This window comes from Abramis brama (assembly GCF_963993115.1).
Source record: "Abramis brama genome assembly, chromosome: 7".
Lineage (NCBI taxonomy): Eukaryota > Metazoa > Chordata > Actinopteri > Cypriniformes > Leuciscidae > Abramis > Abramis brama.
The window spans coordinates 7,158,423-7,178,163 of record NC_139969.1 but is presented as its reverse complement, the minus strand read 5'-3'; the positions used below and the strand labels follow the sequence as shown (position 1 = coordinate 7,178,163).

General features: G+C 35.9%; 2 protein-coding genes across 6 annotated transcripts in view; both read right to left on the bottom strand.

Moving 5' to 3' along the window:
- The window catches only part of snorc (secondary ossification center associated regulator of chondrocyte maturation), an 8,697-nt gene extending 4,846 nt beyond the window's left edge, over window positions 1-3,851 (bottom strand). The window contains exons 1-2 of one of the 2 annotated variants that reach the window (XM_084119818.1): window positions 3,713-3,851; window positions 3,455-3,579 (exon numbers count right to left, since the gene is read on the bottom strand). In XM_084119818.1, coding sequence (XP_083975944.1) covers window positions 3,455-3,542 — 88 coding nt within the window. In that variant the 5' untranslated portion in view covers window positions 3,543-3,579; window positions 3,713-3,851. Of the gene's footprint in view, window positions 1-3,454 lie in introns of both variants that reach the window. The other variant, XM_084119817.1, reaches the window with a different exon arrangement.
- Window positions 3,852-6,097: 2,246 nt separating this feature from the next.
- Window positions 6,098-19,741, bottom strand: part of gigyf2 (GRB10 interacting GYF protein 2) — a 29,221-nt gene continuing 15,577 nt past the window's right edge. For 2 of the 4 annotated variants that reach the window (XM_084119758.1, XM_084119760.1), the window contains exons 20-29: window positions 19,476-19,616; window positions 18,329-18,487; window positions 15,166-15,399; window positions 14,096-14,224; window positions 13,684-13,953; window positions 12,432-12,619; window positions 12,133-12,281; window positions 8,677-8,858; window positions 7,652-7,832; window positions 6,098-6,915 (exon numbers count right to left, since the gene is read on the bottom strand). In XM_084119758.1, coding sequence (XP_083975884.1) covers window positions 6,848-6,915; window positions 7,652-7,832; window positions 8,677-8,858; window positions 12,133-12,281; window positions 12,432-12,619; window positions 13,684-13,953; window positions 14,096-14,224; window positions 15,166-15,399; window positions 18,329-18,487; window positions 19,476-19,616 — 1,701 coding nt within the window. In that variant the 3' untranslated portion in view covers window positions 6,098-6,847. The remainder of the gene's footprint in view (window positions 6,916-7,651; window positions 7,833-8,676; window positions 8,859-12,132; window positions 12,282-12,431; window positions 12,620-13,683; window positions 13,954-14,095; window positions 14,225-15,165; window positions 15,400-18,328; window positions 18,488-19,475; window positions 19,617-19,741) is intronic. The other 2 variants (XM_084119759.1, XM_084119761.1) reach the window with 1 other exon arrangement.

Here is a 19,741-nt window from a genome sequence, read left to right as displayed (position 1 = left end):
AATAAAAAAGAAACTAAAAAAGAACCTCAGCTGATATATTTAAATAAATAAATAGCTACAAGTAAGAATACAAAAAAAAAAAAAAAAAACCTTTAAAAACTAATAACTACTACAAGTAAGAATACTAAATAAAGTAATAATACCAATATAATTTAAATAACTAAACAATGGCACAGGCCAAATCTAACTCAACAAGACACACATTGATGGCTAATTTTTGCATCGAACACCCTATTAGGTTTCCAAAATAGACGTATTTACATGTAGCGGCCACTTATACCACCTTTCCATGCCATTAAACATGCTAAAATGCTCGTATTCCACCCTAAATCTTAAAATAAAAGGTTAATATTTGGAGTCAGCGAGTTGGGGATGGCCAGCGTATGAGTATTTTTAATAATAGTGTGTTTGCTCAGCGAGAGACACTCTTTCTGGACTTGAAGCCGGCTGTAGGTACGGCACACCGGGGCTCTAGGCCAGCGATACATCAATGAGCCCTTCACTCGAGGGTACAAACAGGCACTTGTGTGGTCAGAGAGGCAGAGGAACCAACGGCCTAAACACAGCCAGTACTGCAAGTTAAACAAGCTTGTTTATGAAGCCAGTCTGTGGAAAAGCACGCACCACGGCGTCAGCATGCACAACCTGTTGATTTGAAAAAGTACACTTTTTTTGTGTGTTTGTCACTTCATGGCCTGCTTAAATATTTATGAAGTACTGCTTAAACATTTGGCAATAGGACAAGGCCAAGGACGTCGTCTCATTTCTTGTATTTTAACACACAACAGTGAGATGACAACACACAGACAGATGCGTGCGAATGACACAATGGTCCGCTACAGTGTGTGTGCCACCAGGGTGTTGCCTGTGCCCATGTCCTCATCTCACCTTACTCCCGCTACAGTAAAAAATACAGAGATGCAGCAGTAATGTTCATTCTATAGGTTTTAAATCCAGTAACAAAAATGTGTTCTAAGGACGTTTTGCAAACGTTCCCATTCAGTTCTCAGAACATTCAAAACTTACAACTCGCAACTTTAACTCTTTTTTTTCCCGCCAAAACTTGCCGACCACAGCCAGCATTTTTTTTATAATTTTTACAAAAATGTCATGGTCCCTAGAGTAGTTTTTTTTATCTGAACAATATATAAAAAAAAAGAACAGACCCTTTTGCTTTTAAACAAAAAACCCTGTTTTATTCTATAGCTTCATTCACTCTTTCTTTCTTATCAACACTTTCTTATAAAAAAAGCAACTTTTTGTACAAAAAGCTGAGAAAATCATGTGTTTTTTTTCAAAGACTAAAACGCCAGTGTTTTGATCAGGAGATTCAGTACTCTTTCAGAAGATGTGCTCTAGCGCCCCCTACCCTATAACAGTGAAAACATGGAAAGACGGAAAATTCCGCCAATGGCCGGGAAAGAGTTAAATTGTTTTAAAAAAAAATTGTTTTCTTGTTTATATGATTGTCGCAGAAAATTTCCATTTTATCATTCTACAAACATTATAGGAATGTTATGTTTAAATGTTCTCTGAACGTTCTGAAACTGGTAACATTTAAAAAACGTTTGGCGAACGTTCAACTAAAACGTTTCAGAAAAACCAACGATTTATAAATGTTTTTGTGCTAACGTTTTGAGAACATTAGATAACTTTGAACAAACCTTCAATTATTGGAAGATATTTGATCATAACTTGCCAGAACGTTAGCTAAAGTTCTGAGAATGTTCAAGCTGGGTATTTAGTAATATCATTGATTTTGACCTCAGAGGTGAACAAAACTTGAACTGAATTGAATTGAGCTGGATGATGACACTATTGTTTTCTGTAGAGCTGCTTTAAAGCTGAATCAAATTAGTTTCATAATGGATAAATTTAGCATCATTGGCACTGTTATTGAATCAACATCAACTGAATTGAATCAGTGTTGGATGACTTTATCTGAATAATGACAGTATTGTCTTCTCAGCTTATAGCTAAATCAAACTAGTTTCTTAAATTACTTTACACAGTTATTGAACTGAATCAACACTGAACTGACTTGAACTGAATAATGATCTTTGTAGAACTGCTTTACAGATCTCAAATTTGAAGTTTGCATTATTAATTGTTATATTCCTGTTTATTACTGTGAAGCTGCTTTGAAACAAGCCGTACTTTATAAAGCATTATATGAAGGTTACATGACTTGATGAGGACTAGTCAACAAGGTTCAGTATTACAGAATTTGTCGTCTTCATATATTTTTTTTCTCCAACAAAATGTAAATTAAAGCAAAAAAAAAAAAAGGAAAATCACTTGAAAGTAATACAAATGAACAGCCATAGTTATGGTTGAGATGAAGCATCATGCATTCAAAATCGTTCCCTTGTACACCTAAATTCAGAGTCCAATATTGAAAGCACAGCAGAGCTATTAATAGGCCTATATTCAATTAATTCAAAAATAATTATATATATAGTTCTTCCACCACAAATTCTGTTATGTACTGGAAATGTATCCAAACAGACAGTGACATCATGATCATCCAGACTTTTGGAATAATTTTTGCTCCCATGACATCAATGCAAACAAGTTCACATTAGAAAATGAGAAGAAGAAAAAAACAGCATTACATCATGTTTTCTGGCTGGAAATTCTGAGTGTCTTAAACATATTTTCTCACACTTTATGAGCAGGTTTGTGATTTTAATATAACATTTGGAAGGTCCTATTTTAGAGATGATGGTTGAAAAAGGCAACCTTTTTAGAATGCAATTCTAATTTATTTTTTATACAAATGAACTTTGTGCTCAGATGTATAAATGCCTTGTTTTCCTCAAGAGTCCAACAAACGAACTCTTTGTCTATGTACGCACTGAACCCAAGACTAAAATCAGGTTCAACACCTGGATGTGAAAAAGAGAAGGTCTGAGTCATTGAAGACAGTGTGACGTTTCAGTCTGCAAGAGTCTCGCACACTTACGCCACTGTAAAGACTCAATCCTGAGATCGGTTCAGTGAAACATTTCAATTTCAGTTATTTTGGTTCGCTTTACAATAACACTAATTTTTTTTTACAATAATGAACCCTTTTTGCTTTCATTTTATTGCCCATGGAAATAATCCTAGCAAGTTAAGCAAATGTTCATTACAATAAAGTTTCTGCTATTCAGTTTTGAAGGTCTCACTTTCATGCTACTGGAAAGGGGCCTTGCAAAACCAAGAGGGTCAACATGGCGAAAATGACACGTATGCACAATTAAGAGATTTCAGAGATGAAGTAATTCTGAACCTTCATGAGGATGAGCTCAGAAAGACACTGATCTACACTTCAAGTGTTCAAAATTCAACACTCACATCACCCAACCAATCAGAATTACCCACTTATTAAAAACCCTATTAACCTTTCCCAATAAGTCAACACATTTATGAGAATAGCATCATTGATTAGATGGGAAGATGGTGATGTTACCTGTCTGCACAAAAGCCATGCAGAATGCCAGAGCGGCGATGAAGGCGAGCCGAGATAAACCGCTGGAACTTCTGCTGCCGAGGCCCATGGTTCCTGTTCGGACACTTCTGTTCTCCGCTCCTAGACTGGTGCGTTAATGAAAGAACACAGAGAGCAAGTGAGAGACCGAGTGAGAGATGTAGGGGTAAGCTGGGTTTAGGTGGGAGGACTCTGTATGGACAGTGCAGACTTTTGTCAACTCTTCTGGTAACTGCCCACCTTCTTCAAAGCCAGTCTTTCCACTCCTGCAGCACGACGATGACGGCCCTCATGTCCCACGCTGCTTTTCTGTGGGATTTAGGATCATGGAGATGGATCTCGCAGTCGGTAGAAGTGATGACAATTCGATTGCATTACATCAAACATCAAAAATACTGTCTTGCCAAATGGATTTATCTTCTTTTCTTTTTTAACAGATTGCAAAGTGGCACTTTTATTGCTTTACTGCCTTAACCCAATACCTAAACTTAACAACTACCTTAATAACTATTAATAATCAGTAATTAGGAGTTTATTGAGGCAAAAGTCATAGTTAATGATTAGTTAATAATGAGAATTGGACCCTAAAGTGTGACCAAAATAAAATACTATAAGTTTTACAGGCTTAAGAACTGTATTTTGAATATGCAACATGTACTATGGTTATTATAATCAGTTATTACAAAGTGCTGGTGCTAAAAAAAAAATATATATTAACAGCGGGACCAACAATCTCATGGAAATTCGTAACTATTTTACGTTTTGGTGAATTGGTGGCTAATTCGTATGGATTCGTACAATCTCATTCATACATTTGCATGCGATCTGATTACTTCCCAGTGACGGTTATAGGAGTACACTTACATACTTATGTTTGGATGCACTTTATTTTACAGTACATGTAGGCCTTACTAGCAGTGTACTAACCTAAGAAAATCCTGGGTAATAGTTAATTCAACTTAAATCCCATTAAACTTAAAACAGGTTAAATCTTGTTTAACAGAGTTGAAAATTGCTTTTTTTTAAATGAGTTAAAACAATGTAAAAAAAAAAACTTATATATCATATATATTTTTTCCTATGTAACTACAGGTGTTAAGTTTAGGTTCATGGTTAGTACCTAGTTATTACTGTGATAAGTACACAGTATGAGGACTAGGACTGAAACATAAAGTGCTACCTTTTCTAAAAGTCTTTCATTTTTGTATGATTTACATCATACAAATTCATACGAAACCGCCACCTGTGTTTCATTTTCTTGTGAGATCAGGTTGGCTATGACATGAAACAGACCTCTTCACTTTGCTTCATCTTGCGAATTTGCTTAATAAAATGTTTTCATTACAAATGGTGTCTTTAATATTATTTTGTAGCAGCTGTTGCTAAATATAAATTTAAATTTAGCAATTCATAAATACAGTCAAGGCTGAAGGGCTTGCATAGGCCTCATAACTTTTTGCTTTTTAAAAATCTAAGTTTTTCCTGCAAGGCTTTTTTTTTTCACCCTGCCATCAAACTCTTCTACTGATGTTATGTTATGAAGACATGAACTGAATATATAGTACATATCAATATTATTCTTAGATGCCGAGTTCTCTTCCATAAACACCATACAGGAACAAACTGCTACAACACTGAACAGTTTCTGAAGGGTTTCATTGGCCTCGACGAGGCCATTTTCTGCACACGACACTGTGGAATAACCACTCATTGATTTTGCCTGCTTTATGCATCTCAGGGAACTAATTTAAGGAATATCTCATGTTAAATATAAGTTATGCTTTGTAACCAGAACCTACAGTGTCAATAATAAAGAAATAATTTATAACAATTAAGCTCAACTCTTGAGTCTGATCTCAGGGTTTGTAAAAACAAACAAAATCACATTCACAGTACAAAACTGTCCTTTCAATGGTGGGACTACTGTTTATAAGCTACAAATATGAACTCTTGTTAGGAGAGCATGGTTACAGATTCAACTTTCATATGACACTAATCATATTAACAATACATTTTGTTACTTGAATAGGTATACTTTTTTTTTAAAAATTTGCATTTCAACATTTATTCTGTTTTTTTAAATAATGATGCTCTAAAATAAACATTTCCTGTGGTTATTTAGGAAGCAATTCCAGGACTAGGCTTAATCTCGGCTTGAGACTCATCAACCAATATGCAATATCCAATATTTCTTTTTATGATTGGAAAAAGAAACTAAAGAGAAAGTGTCAATTTTAGGAAGTCTTTTTTTTTTTTTTTTTTTTACGATAAAAATCCAACTGGGGAACTATGAATTTATGTTTTTTTAAGTCATTGATAACTACTGTATACATTTTTTAAAAATCAATAATTTGACTTCACATAAAGAGGTACTGATAGCCAATGAAATACTTGAGAGCCGAGCAGAGATGTATAGCAAACTCTACGCATATGTACTTCAAATATACTAGGCCTGGAAATCACTTTAAATCAACTTTAAAATTCCCTGAAATGTCCAGGTTTTCCATAAATGTGGGATCTGTATCATGCAAATTTGTAAATAGCAACTTGTGTAAACATTTGCAAGTCGACTTTGCACAACCCTGCTTTGTGCATTAGAAGCAAACGCGTGCAGATCAGCCCACACAAGAGACTGTTTTGATTTATTTGTCGTACTGTAATAAAAAAAAAAAAGAAATAAAAAAAAGTATGACTCCACTGGTTCATCATTTCCATATATTATAATACAGATGCAGAATTGAAAGTTTATTCTTTAAACAGCCTAATATTTTACAAAGAAATGGATAAGTGTCTGGAACTTTCAAACATGTCCTTAAAACAGGACACTGTTGATGACATTTCCTCGAGTCCTACATGGTTTTCGACGTCCATCAACATGGGGGCGGGCAAAGCGGAAGAGGAGAAAAGGGAAGAAAATGGAAAAAAAACTAAAACAATGAGGGAAGGAACAAATAAATTAAAAAGGAAATTGTAATGGGGATAATACATATTTTTTTTCCTCTGCAATCCTTCTATTCACGCTTAAAGAAACATCAGTCGGGAGATGAGCATGATTGTGAGCAGACGCTCCATCTAAGTGGAAGGACACTGAAATCATTGACTCCTTTCCTGCAGAAGCAAGCCTCTCTCTTCCTTTACTCAGGGCTTTGTGTTTTTGGTTTTTTTCGTGGCTGTGGGGCAGCGCTGTTATTGCAACTGTGGTTTCCTCTGGATTAGGGAGGAAGAAAAACTTGCTGCCCCGAATCTACTCCAAATCAGAGAACTGACCATACAAAAAGAAGGGGAAAAAAACAGAAAAGAGAGTTTGAGGGGGAAATAAGGGCAGCTGTTCAGAAGGGAAACGGTCGGTAGGGGGAGCCTGTTGATCAGCAAGCCTCAAAAGTCTTCCACCGTCTCAATCTCACCCATGTTGAGTCTCTCAGATGAGGCATTAACAGAAAAACCTGCAGAGACATTATATTAATTACAAAAATAATATTTTGCATAAAGAAAATATTTTGAATTTATTTTCATTTTACAATTAATAACTACAATTAGAGAGGATTCATTTTATGATAATTCTTCCTCTAAATTATCATTGTAATCTGGACAATTTACTATGCTTTGAAGACTTTTTATGAAAGGCATTAAATATACTGGTTATATATATATATATATATATATATATATATATATATATATATATATACACACACACACAGATACATATATACATATCTATATATCTATGTATCTATATATCTATACATCTATGTATCCATACATCTATATATCTATGTATCTATATATCTATGTATCTATATACATGGCTTGGCTGAAAGATGTACATTAAAACCGTAATTCATTATTTTAATTCAATGTGCATTAAAAATACAGGTAATTCCAGTTAGATTAAGAACCAATTCTAAGTTAATGCAATTCAAATAAATGCTACAATTTCTCATTTAAATAAATGTGAATTTACACACTACTTTATCTTTGTGTCTGATGTAAAGTGGGCAATAATCCAGGGTTAGCTGTGCATTAAACGGGTTCTTCTGCGGCTCAATCAAATTCTGTTCTTTAGTTCACAAGAACTTTAGTTCACAGGAATTCAAATCAGAGTTATTTCCCAGCAGATCATATCAAGTTTCAAATTGACAGCACAGTTTTTTTATGAATGACTTCACCGACACTCACCTAGAAGGCTTGGATCAGCCCGTACCATCTTCTGTTTCTTCTTCTTCTTGCCGGAAGTGACGGTCTCAAAGCGCTGCTGCAGCTGTTGCTGCTGTTGTTGTTGTTGTTGTTGTTGTTGTTGTTGTTGTTGTTGTTGTTGCAGGACTGACTGAGACACTTGGCTCATTCCCCACACAGAGTCCTGAAACACAAACACAGGGAGTTTAGCAGCACTGACACATGCAAACCAGTGTTTATTTCGTTGACGAATAATGTCATAATTTAGATCATTCAGACATAATTCAGACAGTTCACGAGTACTAAATTGAGCTCTTTTGCGTCGTTTCTCGCTTGAACGGACAAATTCACAAATTTGTGTCAAAATGTGTTTTGGCGAGTATTCACGTAAACACAGTTGGTTATGTCTTAAGTACAGATAAACAGTTGGGAGAATTTCGGATGTGTATCAGTGTATTGGATCGTCCGTATTGCTGTCCACCATTAATGCTCTTGGACTGAATGCTTTTAATAAGAATTAATCTATATTTAATTTATACAAAATATGTCAGCTTGAAAGAATGAAGAATGTTGTATGCAAAATGCTATAAAGAATGAATATATTATTAATTAAAATGAATAATATGTTCCTTTCTTCAAGTGTTTTTTTATTTTAAGAAAAATAAAGACATGTTATATGTCACAGCAGTTAAATCTGTGTCTGTATTGCATGTTCAAACCTTAATATCATTCATATTAACAGGTTAATATATTTTTTCTTTCTCCAGGGAGCATATAACTTTTTGAGAACTATCTAACTATTTTAGAGAAATAATGCATTACAATTGAACTAAAGCCATTAGATTTTAGTCAACTAAATCTACTGTAGATTTAATAGACTAAAATCTTATGCAACTAAAAGTAGACTAAAATTAAAACAATCAGATCTATTCTAACTATGGCTAAAACTAAATAGCATTTTAGTCAAAAGACTATGACTAAAACTAAATCAAAATTTGCTGTAAAAATGAACACTGACACACACGAACCTGCTGTTTTTGCTGCTGGACCTGCTGAGGTTTTTGCTGATTGGCATTCTGTTTGGCACGCCGCTCCAGGAACTGCTTGGCGAAGTCCTTGGCCTGTGGAGTGTCACCCAGGTAGGCTCGCACGTAGTCGTGCACCTCGTACGGCGAGTCCACTTCCTTCAGGAACGACGCAAAGGTGGGAACTGTGGCAAGAGTGGAAGACTGATGACTTTCAGAAAGCTAAATTGTCTTTAAATCACACGTTTTTAAGAGGTCATGTATGATACATATTTTTTTTGTTTGCAATTTACTTTCTGGTGGTTCTCACAGTACAATGCTTTTTTACATTTTCAACTTTCTTTAGTGTGAAATGTTGCAGTTTGAGCATAAACACGTCACAATATCCCTCAGTTAAATAATTCCTGCCAAGGGCATACGCAAAAAAGGGGCGAGGTGTGGTTGAGTTGTGTGTCATGACCAATCACAACACACTGATCCATTCGACCAATCAGAGCAGTGGTGGAAAGAGTACTAACAAATTGTACTTAAGTAAAATTATTGCTACTTAAGTAATAATTTACTTGAGTACAAGTAGAAGTACTGAAAAATAATATGACTCAAGTAAGAGTAAATAAGTAGTTTGCTTAAAAACTACTCAAGTAACTACGTTACAAAGTACTTTAGTATTATTTTTCTATTTTTACCCAAAATGGGGAGATGATAGCGATATGGAATGCTAAACACACTCATGTCAATTCTGTTTCATTCATACTGGAAGCCCAGTACATGCTGATTCATACCTCGTGCAGAAAAAGTCCACAAGTGAGATTCATAGAAGAGATTCACATATGACGTTTCAGGAAATGCCAATATGGATATAATAACATGCAAATAGAGATGAAACTGAAGACAAACACATGATAGTGATAATATATCTATGTTCATCAAACTATCTCAGGTATTTTCATAAGAATGATGTATGTCTTTAAAGGGATAGTTCACCCAAAAAGGAAAATTATCCCCAGATTTATTCACCCTCAAGTCATCCTAGGTGTATATGACATTCTTCTTTCAGACGAACACAATCAGAGTTATATTAAAAAATGTCCTCTTCCAAGCTTTATAATGGCAGTGAATGGCTGGAGAAAATTTGAAGCCCAAAAAAGTGCATCCATCCATGATAAATGTGTTCCACTTTTACTCCAGGGGGTTAATAAAGGCCTTCGGAAGTGAAGTCATGCGTTTGTCTAAGGAAAATACCCATATTTAAAAATTTATAAACTATAATCACTAGCTTCCGCTAGACGACCATACGCATCGATTTACGGTGGAAGACTAACCCCTGACCCGACACACAATGTATATATATTATAGAAGAGCAGCTTCAGCCCTATTTGTTTGAGCCGTGAGAGGCGTCTAAGCTCACGATACTCCTACAGTACATCCTACATCATACATGTGTCACAGGTTACTCTTGTGGCGCAAATCAATTTGCGTAGGATGCCTCTGGCGGAAGCTAGTTATTTTAGATTATAAAGTTATAAATATGGGTATTTTTCAAAAACCCATGGCTTCGCTTCCGAAGGCCTTTATTAACCCATGGGAGCCGTGTGGAGTATTTTTTTTTTTATCATGAATGGATGCACTTTTTGGGGTTTTAAATTTTTTCCAGCCATTCACTCCCATTATAAAGCTTAGAGGAGCCAGGACATTTATATTAATTAATATAACTATTCGTCTGAAAGAAGAATGTCATATACACCATGACTTGAGAGTAAATCATGGGCTAATTTTCATTTTTGGGTGAACTAACCCATTAATGCAATGCTAATCAACATAGCCTGTATTATAGAATTTAATAAAATAATATATTCTTCTACATGAAACCACAGAAGTGATTTCAAGTAATTTTGATTTCGAAGCAAAACATCATATTAAACTCATAAATTGTAGTTTTTGACGGTATGTTAAGCAAACATACTAGCTTTCCCTGTTGTCAAGAGCAAATGTTTTATTACTAATCTTTAAAAGTAAGTCCAGGTAAGATCATTTGAATCATTTCATAATTGAAAGCAAAGAAGGTTAAGTGAAAGGTCTGATAAAAAAAGAGAGAGATGTAGTAGGCTATGAATAAAAAAGTGCCAGTAAAAAATAAAATAAAAAATAAGTGGGGTATAACTTGTAAAATTAAATGCTCTTTTTTTCCCGTTCTACCGAAAATGTGCTGGGAGCCAACTATTGCTATAGTAACGGACTACACTTTTACATGCATCTGATTGACAGATAAATCATGCAATCTCATTTCACTGTTGTTGAGGGTTTTTCAGCTTTGTACAAAGTTTGCTTCGTACATTTAGTTTAACTGTATTGTTAAAGAGGGCGAGCTTTACCTTTCAATTGAACTGTGTTAATGTTTTCAAGACACTTACATTGTTCTTGCTCCGTCCATGCAATAACGGTGTCCATGTTATGAGCCGAGTTTTTTATTTACTTCAAATGCTCAGTGCTCTGGTAATATCAATGGGATGACCCATTTCAGGATTTGCCATAATTACATTTTAAAATCAGAATATGAGCATAGCTCACGCTTACATTCACTAAAATATGGAAACGTTAGCGATACAGATTCTAAACATGAGCGCCAGTGATTGAATGACAAAGCGCGGTTTGAACGCCCCGCCCCCCAGCTGAACTGGAAGTTTTGATGGGTTTTTCACCCGAGTCAGACCTGTCTGTTATTGGCTGAAGCGCTTTCAGAACTGTCTATTATTGGCTGAAGCGCTTTCAGAACTGTCTGTTATTGGCTGAAGCGCTTTCAGAACTGTCTGTTATTGGCTGAAGCGCTTTCAGAACTGTCTGTTATTGGCTGAAGCGCAGGGCTGAGGGCTCAGCCTCCACCGCACGCAGTAGTTTGAAAAGTGTTTGTGAAATGTAAGCTCGCCCTGTAGCTCCGTCGGCATCAAAGTACTCTGTACTTTTGGTGAACAATAAATGTAGCGAAGTTGAATACTTTATTTTTATTCTACTCAAGTAAAAGTAAAAGTACCACAATTTAATTATACTCAAGAAAGTAGAAAAAAAATCAAAAAATCTACTCAAGTACTGTAACGAAAGTAATAATGAATTTGTAATTAGTTACTTTCCACCACTGAATCAGAGTACATTGCACTTTTCGGAAGGATACTAAACAGAGCATACAATGCGAAATATGTGAAAAGTAATGTTTTTTGGACATTCAAGCTTGAAAACCTATTCTAGCAGACCCCAAAAACAAAATGAAATCTTTGTACAAGGTCACAATAAAGACATGAGCCTTTTAATGTCAGAAGCTGCATTCCGTGCATACAACGCCAAGAAAAAGCGATGAAACGACAGGGAAGTGGTTTGCGTGAAGAATTATCTGTGCATCATGTGCGCATTAAACGCTGATATTCAAGATAGTTGAGGGTGATAGACGGGTATGTGTCAGTGACTCACCATCGAGGTTATTGGCTGTGTTGAGAGTGTGTAGAGTCTGTTCACACCACTGCATAAAGCTGTCCTGATTCTTATTGGCTCCCTGGAACAGTTTCAGTAGCTTCTCTTCCTCCTCCACCTTTTTACTTGCTTTAGCACTGCTGCTATTACTGTTACAAACAGATTATTTTACAAAATACAATAAGGAAATTACACAAAAAGCAGTTTTGCACACTGGACCTAGCTAGCATACTAAAGTCTGAGGTTTTATAGCATATTTTAGAGCAAGAGAAAGACATTATTATGTGGTGGTGGTTTACCTGAGGTTAGCGTTGCCCTTGTTTTTTTGATTGTGGCTCTTGCGTGTGGCCTGAGGCGGGGCGGCCTCCTTTACCGCTTCATCCCAGAAGCCAATGTTAGAGTTCTGAGCATCACCCCAGACACTGCTGTCCATCAACCAGTTCGAGCCGACATTATTGACAGAACCCCACACTGATGTACTGAGGGCCTAGAAGGAGAAAGAGAGGCCATGCAATCTATTTTAGACTAATGTAGAATCAAACGCAAGACTTTAAGATCTGCACAAAAAAGCAACACTATGTCCATAGAGAACAAACTCTTAATCTCAAAATAAATCATGCATCTCAGATTCTTTTACTTCATTAAACAGGATTTTAAACTTGCAGTTTCCCTGTTCTGTACTTGAATGTGTACCTGTTTTAGTCAATATATGCATATGTATAAAAACTGGTGTATGCATCAATACATATGAATTAGAGCTTGATTGATATAAAATAAAAGGATTATTGTGCTAATACTAGTAAAAATGTATATACTGAATTTAATGTTCTTAGTCTTTCCTTCCTGTGACAGGGCAGCCTAGAGAGAAGCCACAAGAGTTTACATTAAATTAAATTTCAGATAGTTTATCATGGAACACAAAAATATACATTTCCATTAAAAATAGATTTATGCATAATGCAGTACTTTTTGAATTATAAAACAAGCCGGGACTCTTATTCTGAACTATACGCCTATGGTTTCCTACGGTCAGCTGAGGAAGATAAAATACGCACTCTTACAACATATTAAAACATAAAAACAATGGTTGTCATTGTTCGTGAACTGCCTGAAACTTTTTTACTTTGAAATTTGCAAATCATAGCCTTTTGAAGTTTAATCATCATGTTAGGCTTCTAAGCAATTCCTGTTTTTACATCCCCAAATTTAAGACATCTTAAAATGATAATTATGCATTTAGTTATACCATTTAAAATGAAGACTTGTGACCTTAAATTTAAATCAAACTGAATGATCAATCGCTATAGGTAAATAACTGGAAAAATAACAAAAGTGCAGTAAATGGTAAAACTAGTGCGTTTACAATAAAAAATAAAATAACAATTAGCAGATTGGAACATCATAACAGGACTTCTGTTGTACAGCTAAAATAAAAGGAAGTGGGTGAAACCAGAAGCCTACATTCAAGTTATGAACAGACTCTTACTCTTACTCTCTCACTCTTACGTCAAAAACAAGGTGGGTATCTGCATCAGGATGTGAGTAACTAACCACTCGGTTCTGCTGGGTGACGGTTGAGTGTTGCAGCTGCTGCTGTTGCTGTTGTTGTTGTTCCTGTTGTTGTTGTTGCTGTTGTTGTTGTTGCTGCTGTTGCTGCTGTTGTTCCTTGCGCTGTTTCATCTGCTGCGCTTCCTCTCTCTGGATCTCCAGCAGGGATTTGGTGGCCTCTGGCTGCTTGGCCACGCTGCCCCAACCCGAGAGCTTCGCCTGAGGTTGCTGCTGCTGCTGGGCCCTCTGGAGCTCCTGTTGTTGTCGTCTTTGCTGCAGGAAAAAACAAAACAGATCAGTGAGAAAAAAGATGATCTCTATGTAATGGTTTTTGCCTCTTGCTTGGTCACATGGGAATCTGTTGAAAGCTTGGTCACATGTGAAAGCTTGAGTTGGGGAAGAATCCCTGGCATACCTCCTCTCGTGCTTGTTGTTCTCTTTCCTCCTCCAGTTTCTGGATCTCAGCAAGCGACAGGGCATTCTGAGACTGTGAGAGAGTGTTTGCTGTGGTCGACTGCTGGCCCCACTTGGAGGATGAAGGGAGCTGGGAACATAGACATGAAAAAAAAATAAAAATAATAATACAATAACTGGGTCAGTCAAACAAACAAACAAAAACCCTGTGTTTTCAGGTAATGTACCAACCAAGTTACCATCATAAATTCCATTTTGTAAAATAATCAGGCATGTGATCAAAGCTCAAAAAGGAAAACCTGTTTTTCCTCATTCGTAACTATGCAATATAATAAATCTCTAATTATTATACGTTTATAATATTTTTTATAATTTAATAGATTGTTATATTGTATAATTTATATTTGTATGATTGTATAATTCAATTCCTCACATTGATAATTTCAATGATTAAAAAAATCAATTATATTGCAATTGCAATAATCCTATTGCACTGTAAAAATGTAATAATATTAATAATAGTTATTTTTAATTACTATTATATTTGTAATAATACTACTACTACTACTACTACTATTACTAATAATAATAATATATTTACAATTTTGCTTATGCCTTGCTAATACTCAAAATCATGTTTTTAAAGTATAAAAATTAAACAAAACAAATGTATAAATATTGCAATAACTATTGAGCTGTACATACATTTATTAATAATAATAATATTTTTTATTATTATATTTGTATTTAAAAAAAGTTATTAACTTAGATAATAATATTTATGGCCATCTTCAATTCTTTATTTTAGCAGAACACCAGAGGGAGACAGATTTATAAACAAATTTGGGAAGGTGATTGATAAGTGGTATGTATTTCAAATGTATTTGCTTAAATCTGAGGGGGGAAAATGCTATGTTCTCAATTCACATAGGCCCAAAAAATCCAAATAAATACAGAAGAATCACTTCCCTGAATAATGGATTATCTACCAAACTATATAAAAATGAAATCTTCTCAGGAAGTGAGACTAGTAGAAAGACTAATAAATATCTGCTCCACAGGATTTCTCACCTTCATCTGTGCGAGCTGCTGTTGTTGCTGCTGCTGCTGCAGTCGACGGAGAGCCTCCTGCTGCTGCTGCCTCTGTCTCTGTAGCTCCTGCTGTCTCAGCGCCTCCTGCTCTCTCCTCTTCTGCTCCTCCAGCTGTTGCCTTGCCAATGCCGCCGCCTCCTCTTCTAGCCTCTTCTCTTCCTCACGCCGCTTCTGAGCTTCCAGTTCTTCCTGTTTCCTCCGCTCCTCTTCCTGCTGGAACAAAAATAATTAACAAAAGGATCAATAACAGCACTAAACCACACCAAATATCATCTCAGCTAATACTGCCAATCTAACCAAACTCAGAAGAACTAAGTCATTTGTGGCAGACAGCCATGCATTAATGGTTAATGTTTGATCTTAGTTTAGACAAAAAGCTTTTCTAAAATATCATCAAAACCAAAGTCATTGATTTGCTTGCAAAAAAACACTTTAAAGATGTGCTCGAAGCCAAATACTATGTTCAGAAAATGATGCATTCTACGGAGCCCCTTAAGAGACATGGTGATGGAAAAAAACATGAGATGGGAGGAAAAAATAGCAAATTCAATGCTTTTGCATTCTAGCAATTATATAGTTGGATAGTTATATTGTATATAATTTGCGGGCATCGCTATCAATATGCGGATTATTGAAATCGTTTTTGAATACGCTCGCTTTGCAAAACTTGCACCTTACGATTCGCAATCACGCGTAATGTGTATAAGGAGCGGTGGTACTGACCACACATTTTACAAGATAAGATATTTGTCAATGACGCTCAGGATCTGTTGCGCACCAAATCCTCCAACATCGCCCTGTCAGTCATAAGTGAAATCTGATGTACTGTAATGTAACCGACATCCGCAGCAAGCCGCGACACACCTATATCCTGATTCGATACCGTCACGATACTTGGGTGCCGATACGATATGTATTGCCTTTTTTTTTTTAAAGAATTGCGATTCTACAAGTATTGTGATTCGATATTGCAATATATTGCAATTTTTTTAACACTAGACCATTGGGAAAAGTTAAATCATATACTTATACAGACTGTTATACATGATGTATAAGATTTATAATATTTTACAAAGGAGCATCATACAGTACTACATTCTCTTGAATAAATGATTCAATAACAAATATTTTTTAACAGTCACTTGTCCCCACTTAGTGGCGAAACAATTTAATAGATAAATGCATTATTTTAAGCACCAAGTTTCTATCAAAAGCTGATTTTGTGTTCATATTTGAACTTTAAACTTTTATCCAAGTACTTCTATGATAATTTTAACTACTGCATCACAGAAATAATGATAATATGAGGTTGAAGCCGTTTCAAGACAACTCTATCTGGTAGGGATGTCCCGATCAGGTTTTTTTGCCCTCGAGTCCGAGTCCGAGTCATTTGATTTTGAGTATCTGCCGATACCGAGTCCCGATCCGATACTTAATACATAAAAAAAGAATAAAGAAGAGCGAAAAAACAGATCCAGGATGTTCCTTATTTTTTATTTAATTCATCTTATTTTAACATTCAACAACTCTGTTAACAAACAGAGCACTTCTGTGAGGTAGCTTGAACAATCAAGTAATACATAAATTCTTCACTTTTGGACTTTAGTGCAACAGTAAATATAAAAAAAAGTCTAATATATAAACAAATAGCACCTCAACTTAAAATACCTGACAGGCATGTAAACAAATAAAAAATAAAAGTGCTACAGTGTTTGCAAAGCCAGTAATGTGCTTTTAGGAACTGCACTCCTAACTCTTACGCCGGTTTCACACTGCACTGTTAGCAGAGCGTGCAGTGCGTATTTTTTTCGCCGCCCATGTTAACAGATTAAACCAGGCTTTAGAGCATTCACACCGCGCGCAGAGGCGGCGCGGCAGTGCGTAGCAGAGCAGAGCAGGAGTGCCGCGATCGTTTCGGCGCCGAGTCTATTTTTGCTGCGCCGCTTTTGCTGAATTAAAGTGACAATACATTGATCATGGCCATAATACACCGCAGTTTTATCCAAAAAGTGCATTGATGATATCTATTGTGTTTTAAACAGTCAATCAAATGACCAACAGCAATTTAAAAAGAAAACAAATGTCCAAAAACAAACTTGTTGCCAGAACAATAAAAACAAAGATGAACCAAAAGTTATATGAAATTATTAATAAAATAAGCTTCTTGACAAGTCTTTTTTCTTAAATGTATTTGAAAACGAAAAAAAGCAATGCCAACTTATCCATTATAGAGTACTCTGTCTGTACACAAACCGCAGTTCAGCCGCGCGTGACAAACGCTGCCAGTGTGAAAGCAAAACGCGCGTGTCCTGCTCCTGCTCACCATACGCACTGCTCCTGCGCTGCTTACGCTCTGCTGACGCGTGCAGTGTGAAACCGGCGTAACTCTCTGCCACCGCATAACTATAGATGTGTTAAAAAATAATGAGAATATATATACATATATATCCGAGTCCTGATCGGGAGGTAACGTCCGATTCCGATCGAGTCTGAAAACACGTGATCGGGCCCGATTTCCGATCACGTGATCGGATCGGGACATCCCTACTATCTGGGTCAGCAGCAACACAGATTTGAATGTTGCGATATGATTTTGTCAAAGTTAAATAGACAGACAAATTGAAAGATAGTGTGGGCGTTTGAATCAAGATCAGTCTTTTAAAGATGAATCTTACAGCTCTATTGTCTTATCTCTCTCAGCATATGAGTAGCGTGAGGGCTTTACAGTGCTTTCAAGTCTCAAGTCTCTTCCATAGATAACACATTTCATCCTCTGTGGCTAACTTCTGTCAATCTCATATATAAGCAAGGACAAAAATAAAGCAATTGAATTTGAATTAATATCTATTCTGGAATAAAAAAAATTAAATAAAGAAATTGCGATAGCTAGGTGAATTGATTTTTTCTCCCAGCCCTAAGGCATAGATGAAGTTAAACATTAAGACTTTTTTGTAAATGTTGTACATTTCATCTGTTCATTCAAAATATCAATTTTAAAAACTATTGGTCTAAATGATCCTTTTCACCTAACTTAGATATTGGTAATGACCCAACAACTGCTGTTTTACAAAAGCTTTGAACATAGCTAAACCAATTCGATTTTGGATCCATTTTATAATAAATATTCACACACAAGTCTTACCTGTTTGCGGAGGAATTCTTCCCTTTGTCTCCTCTCTTCCTCTTCCCTCCTCCTTTCCTCCAGCCGGCGGAGTGCCTCCTCCTGAGCTAACCTTTCCTCCTCCTCTTTCTGCCGTCGCTGTGCCGCCTCCTGCTCCCGCTGCCTCTGGAGAGCCTCCTCCTACAGAAGATAGTGTATTATATATATTTTTTACTCCAACTGTTACTTAACAATTGTTAACTTAATTGTTAAGCTGGCCACTTAACGGAACCAGCTGATAAGCACTTTATTAAATAACTCCCGACTGGTGGTCGATTTATATAATGCTAAGTCCGATATTTTGCATTTTTATCAGCCAACAAGTTATGTTTGGCCGATGAGTCGGAAGCAAGACTTATTTTGATGGTGCTGAGAACCCCAGCGCTCCCATTCTCTGTCTTCATTAGTTTACGGTCTGTTTAATAGTCCAAACAAAAAGCAAAACAAGCCCCTTAAAAACGAATAAGCAGACATGGCAAATCTGTACGAGAGGAACAAATATAAACAGTACAAGTAGGATTACCAATGTCCTACAAAATTAAAAGGCTGGAAATGTAATTTATTATGAATAAAATAGTTCAATATAAAATATTTAAATTGATAGATGAAGTAAACAATAACATGAGATTGAAAAATAATAATTCAACAAAACTTTAAAGTTTAATTACATTTATAAGTTGTATTTAAAATCAATCAATTGGGGACACACCCTCTGCACGTTTCCTACATTTTTGGTTGAACAACTCCTTTAAATTAAACAAACTATTTCATTACTTTTTCATAAAATAAAATACAAATCAAAGTTTAGAATCAAATCTATCGAGAATCAATTTAGAATCGGATTGTGACATTCCAAAAGATTTCCAACTCTAATATATAAACCAAAAAACACTCACAAGTTTAGTTGTGTGAATGTCAATGTGCTATTTACTTTTTTAATGAAAGCACATAAAGAACAATGTTTAGGCTTCAACAACAATCAACAGTGTCATGTGAACATGTACGAGAAACTCATACCAAAAGCAAAAATGCTCTCATTCACCGCCTTCGTTTCATATTTGTTTTAAATGCAGAGCTTTGTATTTGAACCTCAGCACTAATCATTGCATAATTTCCCTTCTCTCCTGACCTGTTTGCGTCGTGCCAGCTCTTCTTCCTCCAAACGTTTCCGCTCCTCCTCTTGTCTAGCACGGAGCACCTCTTCCAATCGCTTCCTCTCCTCCTCTTCCCTTTTGGCCCGAAGCTCTGCCTCCCGTCTCTCCATCTCAAGCTTTAGAGCAGAAAAGACCATTAAAAAAAAAAAAAAAAACTATTAAACTTACAAAATGAGACCCTTGTATCAGTCCCACGGTATCAGAAATTTTAGGTCACAAAATATCTACTCGTATCTTTCTC